Source organism: Macadamia integrifolia, chromosome 14 (genome assembly GCF_013358625.1).
Source record: "Macadamia integrifolia cultivar HAES 741 chromosome 14, SCU_Mint_v3, whole genome shotgun sequence".
Taxonomy (NCBI): domain Eukaryota; kingdom Viridiplantae; phylum Streptophyta; class Magnoliopsida; order Proteales; family Proteaceae; genus Macadamia; species Macadamia integrifolia.
This window is the reverse complement of record NC_056570.1, coordinates 23,134,016-23,142,637: the sequence shown is the minus strand read 5'-3', so window position 1 is coordinate 23,142,637 and position 8,622 is coordinate 23,134,016. Positions and strand designations below refer to the sequence as shown.

The following is an 8,622-nucleotide window of genomic DNA, read 5'->3' as shown; positions in this document are numbered from 1 at the left end:
TTTATTTGTATAAGAAAAGTTATATCAGTAATAGTTTAATGAGAGCTAATTGAGTTATGCCAAGAATTACTTATATGTGATTTTATAGTATTTTGGGGTTGGGGGGGGGGGGGGGGGAAAGTATGGGGATCGGAGGGCAATGCTTGCACCCTTATTTTTTCCATATGGTATGCTAATGAGACAAATCCAGATATTGAAACCGAAGATTCAAATTCTGGGGCTTAACTCAATGGAAAAGGTTTTCTCGATGAAAGAAAACTACATTCATTTAGGGTTGTTATTACTTTGACATCTATTAGATGAAATCAAAACTATCCCTCTCAAAAAAAAAACTACCTTTCCTCTCATAATGATGCATATCCCTCTAATAACTCACAGTCAAGGGATTCCCCTTCTCCATGGATGAAGGAAAATTAGGTCCTAACCTTTTTTTTGTTGAATAAATTGGAGTCCTAACTTAATTGTATGACCCATCTAATATATAATGCTTTCTCATCTAACGATTTTATAAAGGAATGATATTTTTACATTTATAATAAAATGAAAAGTCTCCTTATCAGCAGACCAAGTATGGGGGCCTTAGTCGGAACACCTCATTCTAACACGCGGAAGGATCCAATATTGGATGCCTAGGAGATGATCTAGATAGATGACATCTCAAATTTCATACATAAATTCAATCATTTACAATCATTTAATATCATACCCTCCATATAAGCCCATGCCCTCCCTTGGTATTCTCTTGCACGGTCAAATTCCTAGATTTTTCAATGGTTTTTTCCACTACATGACCAGCTCCATTTGGGTCGAAAGTCAGACATGTGAACAGAATATCTTAAGACCTACATTTCCATAAAATTTAAGTCAATTTGATTAACCACGTGGCAGTATTAGACATGGACCATGGCTTGATCATGTGGACCACTAAAATATGCCCACCTTGATAAGTTTATCAATATCCCCCAAGTATTGGCCGCATGACCAGTTAGGTGAAACTTATAATTTTTTAGATTAGTAGATGCTAAGGTCCCCTAGTCACATGTAAAATGGTTTTTTCACACTTAGGCATGTACTTGTGTCAACTGGTAGCATTCTTCTTTCTTAATTGAATTAAACTCTAAAATTTGATATGTATCTTTTTTCATCCACGATAAAAATTGTGAAATTATCATTCCATATGGCACAATGAGAATGTGTCACTTTGATAAATTTATAAAAATTGTGAGTTTCTCAAATGAGTTTTCCATAATTATAACATGTCTTTAGATAGATTACAGTGGATAAGTTATAAAGGTCGACAAGAGATTACACTCATATCAAGTAGCAGATATGGCTGGACAAGCCCACTTCAATTTCACTCTGAGATTATTAACAATGAGATGATTATGGATTCTCTTTTATTTGCAAACAAAGACTTGATAACTAAAACAATTATTTAAAACAAAAAAAATACCAACCTCTTGACAGCAGAAAAGGGAAAAAGATTCTCTCTAATTAATTAAACGTTCAATTAGTGATCCAAGGGCTAGAGAACCCTAGATATGCATCCCAATAAATGAGTGCATATCTCACCTCTTCCCAGCGCTTGGATCACTAATTAATTGATTGTGCGCCCATTTAATGCACACAATCAATTAATTGAAGAGTTCTACCGAAAAATATAAAAAAATTAATTAAAGAAGAGCCGAAACCCACAAAAAACCTAGTAAGTAGTAAATTGAAACACAAAAAATTAATTGAAGAAGAGTCGAATCCCACGAAAATCTGAGTTTGGTAATTTATATGAAGGCTACAGAGATATCTATTCTTCCCCATCACACATGAAAACACTTACATATACAGAATGCCAAGCATGAAACCCAATCCCGTCATTAAATAAGAGGATCGAGTTTTCTTGTGCCAATGGTAAATGGAAACACATTCACTGCAGGGCTTGAGATGCGTATGGAAGGTATATGAGAGGTAGTATTTTGCGACGGTACTAAAACCCTATAGGAATTATAGACCCTAAGGTTGGTGGATAAAATGTCTTCCATGGGTTTAGGAAAACTTTAGACAACAAAACACCGATCTGTCGAATCACTACACTAACTTAATATACCAATGGCCATGCAAAGGCATCTTCAACACATGGGATAAGAGTACTATAGTCTTTTCACAATCACCTATGACGTCTACGAATGTTGGCCATATGCAATCGGATAGCTATCTTTTCCCCATATATTTAGTGGAGATGCATTTTCTGTCCAAGAAGACAACACAGGGTGCGAAATCAAAATAACATTTTACTAATCATCGATAGGAGAGAGAATCTCTTGGTGACTAATTAAAAAAAAATTAATTAATTTTTTAGGTTTTTTTTCAAGGGGTAAAACCGTAAAAATATCTTAAGTGGTTCACACTTCACAGTTCACATGGATCTCCGTAGCGGCTGCGTGACTCAGCTTCAGTGGGCCCGGCCCAGCCCAACATAAGTACCACGTGTGTCTTATGCTTTATCACTTTCATTTTCACAAATTAAGCGCAATCTCGTAATTCTCAACCACGTAAAGAGTAATTTTGTAAATTCATTAATTGGGTAAACCATTCTCGTCACCGCAATCTTATCTCTCGTCTCCATCGTTTCCGATCCATTTCCTGACATTTTCTTCTTCTGGTTTTTGTTTTCTCTTCGAGAAGAAGTAGAGCAGAACAGCAGCGAAGCTTCAATTCGAGTCTCAGTTTCGAATTTGGATTAGGGTTTGTTTAGATTTCTGCAAAAATGTCTTCAACTTTCAGTGGAGATGAAACCGCTCCCTTCTTTGGCTTCCTCGGAGCAGCTGCGGCTCTCGTCTTTTCCTGTAAATCTCTGGGGTTTCTTCGCGATCTTTGATTCTAAGGGTTTGTTCTATTTTTCCATGTTGGGATTTTAACTTTAATTGGGTTTATTGCAGGTATGGGTGCTGCTTATGGTACTGCGAAGAGTGGCGTTGGTGTTGCATCCATGGGTGTGATGCGGCCTGAGCTTGTCATGAAATCGATCGTTCCAGTTGTTATGGCTGGAGTTTTGGGTATTTACGGTTTGATTATCGCTGTTATTATTAGTACTGGAATAAACCCCAAGGCCAAGTCGTACTATTTGTTTGACGGGTATGCTCACTTGTCGTCGGGTCTGGCTTGTGGCCTTGCTGGGCTATCTGCTGGAATGGCGATCGGGATTGTTGGTGACGCCGGAGTTCGGTAATGCCCTTTTTCTCATCTTGTGATCAGTTATGATGAAAATGTTGCGGTCATGATTTATTTGTTTATTTTTCTGTAGATTCGAGATGTGATCTAAGTGAATTGCTATTCGTTGCCTAATTCTGAGTTGCGTGTTTAATAATTACTGGATCTGGATGGATTCTTAACTATTTTGTTGGAATTGCTTTTGATATGATTTATTGATTGAGTGCCTTATTGTGTTGCAAATATTGGGAATCTTGGGGAAATGAATATGGAAATTGCTTCGTTGGAGTCTGGGATTGGCCTATTCTTTGACCGGAAAAATAATTATAGAAACTGGAAATAGATAGGTGGTTTGTTGCATCCATGACTTCGGTTCTGGGAGGATGATGTGCGCTTACTGAAATTTCTTATTGAATTTTAGTGCATTTAGTTGCTTTTGTTTTTTCTCTTTCAAAAAAAAAAAAAATCTTGCTTCTTTAATATTAATTGATAATTCAAAATACGTAATTCATTCTCTTTTGATGATTACTAGGTTTTATTGAATTGTGCAATTGAAGCTTCTAAGAGTAATGCTTGATTCTTTTGATTAAGATGAACAACAAAACTATGAATATGGTTTCCTTTATATTTTTTCTTTTAAATTTCTAAATTTTCCCATTGAGTTTGGTTTAGGCGGCTGTTTGGAATGTTTAAAATGCCATGTTGAGGAGAAACATAAAAACAATTCAATGAAACGTAAGAGCTTCTGGAACATGCTAAGTGATCATATTGAAGCATAGACTACTCGTTTCAGACTTAACTTCTTTGAAGCTAAATTCTTAGTTAATTATCAATGACTAAGTGGGTAAGTTCTCTGGATTTATCTGATGTGGTGTCTTTGTAAAAGAAACTTATAGCCAATTTTAGTTTAGATTAAAGTATTCTCTGGGCAGCATCTCCCTACTTTAAAAGTTGTAATTCTTATTGTACAATAATAGCTTTTTTTTTTTTTTTAATAATAGATAAGCAATGTGTTTTAATGATTTTCAAATGGATGTGCCGATGTGGTATTCTATATAGCCTGCATATCCATTATCAGAAGGTGATGGAAAGGAGTCTCACCTTTTATACCTTCCCCTCTCCCACCCATGGGAAAATGAAGGGAATAAGTTTGGGCATTATAGATATGGATAGATAAATAATATAGATATATATGTTTTCAGATTGATACCTTGTGAGATCTCTCAATCCATAACCGGAAGTTAACAATACTAACAGCATAACATATCTGATTCCAATTGGAGTCAGAAATATTGAAGCCGATATAAAATCTCTCAACACAAAAACCATGACTTTCTTGCAGAATGAAAGCCAAAAACTACTTTCGCAATCAGCATTGAATGTCATAGAAATAATATCAGCAGAAAATAAATATTCACGCACAGAAGGTGACACTCAAAATTCATGTGACTGCATATGCAGAGAGGATCTAGTCAGATCGGTTCAGTGGTAACAGATTAAGTACTGAACACAAATCAAACCATGTATCCATATATCTACAATCCTACCAAAGTCCCATGTTGTATTGCCAATCTAGTTAAGTGGGTGCAAGGCAGAGTCTGGAGTTAGGTTACTACTGGAGCCACTGCAAGGCTGTCGGAGACGGAGAAGATGAAGGGGCAGCTGGCAGATCAAGATTCAGAGTTAGGCTATGTTTACCGAAGAAGTGGAGAACCAAGACAAAGTCTGGAGTTGATTCCTCCTTGATTGGGGCTGCTGCAAGGCTTTCGGAGACGAAGAAGATGAAGAGGGCAGATCAAGATTCAAATTTAGGTTACAATTTACACACATAAGAGGTAAGTCCCGAGAAGAAAAATGAACTGAAGAATGGGTGAAGGAATCGAGGGTTTGGCTTTTGGGTGGGGATAATGCTAGGGATTTAAGCTAGAACTGGAACTGAACCGAATCGAATTTAAAAGCAATGTTCCACAACTGAATTTGGACCAAATACATTCCGTTCGGTATATTTGATCTGGTTTCGATTTTCAGTTCCGGTTCCAATTTGACACCCTTATATATGAGCAAAGTTCAAGGATCAGGTTTTGACCCTTGGGGAGATCGAAATTTCGGTCAAAACCTAGGAAATTTCGAGGAAATCAAGGAATTTTTCTTGGTTGGGTGGAAACTTTGGTTTTGACCGCCAAAATGTGTGTGTGTGTGTTTTTTTTTTTTTTTTTTGGTTATTTTTGGTGGAGTAAAGATGATCCCATTCATCTCAAGTGCTAACAAAACCATACACCTACTAATAACAAATCTATATTTGGAATCTTCATCAAGTAATTTTAAAATGTATTTAAAAAAAAAAAAAAACACATAAGGCGCCACTTCACGTAAGGCGGGGCACTGTCTTACCATCTCTAGACCGCATCAGCGTCAAGGCTCTGGTAAGGTGACGCCTTAGCAGCGCCTTAAAAACTATGTTTGAGTGTCTTGTGTGCAGTAGCATAATCTTCTTCCATCCTTTACTGTGTACCAAATCTCTCTTGTATCAAGGTATTTTGCATATTTATTTCTCAACTCAGATGGAAGGAGCTAAAAGAGTTGGGGGAAGGCCTATAATGTCTATAGGAGTGATGCAGTTGGGCAATGGGTTTATAAATCTCTTTTGATCTGCTTTCCTTTTTTAGAGTTAGAAATTAGTGTGATTTTATTTCAGTTTCTATATAGGTTAGTTTCCATTTTTTAATTAGTTACCAATGTTATGTGATTTTATTTTCTTTTATAAGCCATGTAATATGCTAGTGAAGATAGATTTCAAGACTTGAAGCTTTGTTTTGAAATTGAATGTTTGGCTGCTGTGAGCTGCGAATTTCTTTCTCCCTCTCTGAAATTCTCTTTCTCTCTTCCCTTTCTTATCTTCTTCTTCTTCTTCTTCTTCCAATCCTCTTCCTTATTTTCCTGCTATCTATTTCCCATACCTGGGGTTTTCTGTTCTGGGCAGTACTTCCAGCCCTAGCTTTTGTCATCGATCTCTACTGTTACTCTTCGGATCAGTTGCTGATTGTGAGAGGACAATCATGTGGTAGAACCGACTCCACCTACACAGATTCAGTCAAGATCTGATCTCCATTGGAAGTTTCTAACCAGAATTTCAAGACCTGGTTCTGTTCTTGCGCCAGATTTGAGTTGCAGAAGTTCTTCGTCTTGTGATTCCGGTATCACTGTATGGAACACCCATTGGGAGGTTGTAGATCTTGTAGTTGTCGAACCCTTCCATGAGTTTCCGCCCGATTGAAGATCCTAGTGGTGAGTTATCTATCTTGGTACCAAAGCAAGTCCTTCTGCGTCTTCTATCATATCGTGAGGTTCAAGAAGAAGCCTCTTCTTCTTATTTCTTGATAAAGGCATAACTTCTGCTGATTTTCATAAAGGCCCTCATGCCCATAAATTACTTTGGTTTCATTTCCACTTCAGTTGATTCACAGATAAGCCCTCTTCTTGGATTTTAGGTTACTGTTTTACCCCAGACTGACTCCTTTAATCCTGCTCCAAAGGATTTTAATTGTGCCGAGAATTCACAAGATTGCCACTCAACCATTAAATTGGGTTATCTGAGGTGTTGCTATGTCCATTTCTTCAATTTCTGTTACTATGCTACCCTCTTACGGATCCATGTAGCCAACCCCTTTTAGTTGGGAAAAGTCTGAGTTGTTGTATTTCTTCATTTCTGTTGTGTGTGTGTGTGTGTGTGTGTGTGCGTGCAAATTTGTATTTGAAACTTCAATTGTAAGACTGTTCTAATATTTCTAGTCAGCAAAAATTAGACAACCTAAAAAGCAGCAGTACTTTTCTTATAAAAAAAATTAACAATTAAATAAATAAAGAATTCACCGTACAAGAATTACAAAGTCGAATCAGAAATTAAGGAATTAAAACAAAAAAAAATAGAAAATTAGAATACCAACAAATTATAACTTCCAAAGGTAAGCAAGTAGTTGAAGATGATGATCAAAGTGAATCTGAAGATAGGATCCATAGAAAAGGTAATTACTTAAGAATGGTACTCTAAGATTCTCTTTAAAATTCAAAATGGAAATGATATTTTTGAATTAGAAAAAATGGAGTTACCCTTTCATTAGTTCTTTCATGATGAGGTACCAAGTACCATCTTGAAGGGTTTCTAAGACCTTTCCATGTGTCATACATTATTGAATATCCCAACTGGGTATCTCGCACAAGAATCCATGCTTTAAGTACACGCTCTTGCCCTGCCCAATCAAAAGAGTTGGGAGTCAAAACTTTTGGTGGCACATTCTGTCAGTCAGTCATGCACTTTAAGGTGCAGGTTTGTCGGCAGTATATTTTCACCAGTTAGAAAAGTTTCTTTGATTACTCGTCCATATTCTACACATCCTAACTCTGATTCTTCTTGAGTCTTCTACTAACTTGATGCCCATAATTAGCTTGGTGATGAAGTTCTCTCTTTAACTTCTGAAATGTAAGTCTTAGTTGACGAAGAGGTCAATATGCTTGAGAATTTTTCTGATGATATTGTTAAAACTTTTGACATTGACTTTGATTCAAAATTTCAAGAGTGTATGGAAGAATTAGAGGATGATACTAAAAATTTCTTCTCTGATGTTTGGAGCCTTCATACACCCATGGAGTCCATTGTTCCTCTATCAAATTCTCTTCCTAAACCCTCAATTGTTGAGCCCCCTAAGCTTGATTTGAAAGAGTTACCCTCTAACTTAAGGTATGCCTTCTTAGGAGAAGATCAAACTCTACTAGTTATTATCGCCTCAGATTTAACTTCAAGTCAAGAGGAAGAGTTGATCAAAGTTTTAAAAGAAAACAAGGAAGCCTTAGGTTGGACCATGGCAGACATTATAGGAACATGAAGTTCTAATGTTGTATATTGTTGTCCCTCCATTTTTACTCTGAGTTCCTTGGTGCAATGGCACACTCATAAATGTTCTGTTGGAAACCTGAATAGCTTTTAGATAAAAATGTGGCAGCAAGGACGTGTTGCCAAGCTTAATAACATGTCCCAACTGATATTTGCCATGTTTTTAATGTTGTGGCAGCTTCCAACCATATGGATAGGCATAGCTTCTTGTCATGTTGTTTGGTCAAATTCAGTCAGATGCCCAGCTTGTATTGAATTATTTCCTTGTGCTTTGGACGGCCCATAATTTCGGCGTTTATTTTTTACTAGTTAACCATATTTTGAATTGCTTTTTTCCATGTACCAAAATTGGATTGGGATTAAATTGTAGAGGTAAATAGGGGATCATAGGGCCTACTTGTATGCCAAATTTGATGGGCAGATGGATTGGCAAGTGGCAGATATCAGTTGGGATTTGTTCTCAAATGTGGTAACACGCCCACACATATTGTTATCACCTACTCTAATATTTTTTTCTTTTTTTTTTTTTT

General features: G+C 36.7%; 1 protein-coding gene across 1 annotated transcript in view; it reads left to right on the top strand.

Moving 5' to 3' along the window:
- The first annotated feature begins 2,574 nt into the window (after nucleotides 1-2,574).
- LOC122062134 (V-type proton ATPase 16 kDa proteolipid subunit) overlaps nucleotides 2,575-8,622 on the top strand; it is a 9,035-nt gene continuing 2,987 nt past the window's right edge. Inside the window, exons 1-2 of the mRNA XM_042625801.1 lie at nucleotides 2,575-2,840; nucleotides 2,934-3,219. Of these exons, the coding sequence (XP_042481735.1) occupies nucleotides 2,762-2,840; nucleotides 2,934-3,219 (365 nt within the window). The 5' untranslated portion in view covers nucleotides 2,575-2,761. The remainder of the gene's footprint in view (nucleotides 2,841-2,933; nucleotides 3,220-8,622) is intronic.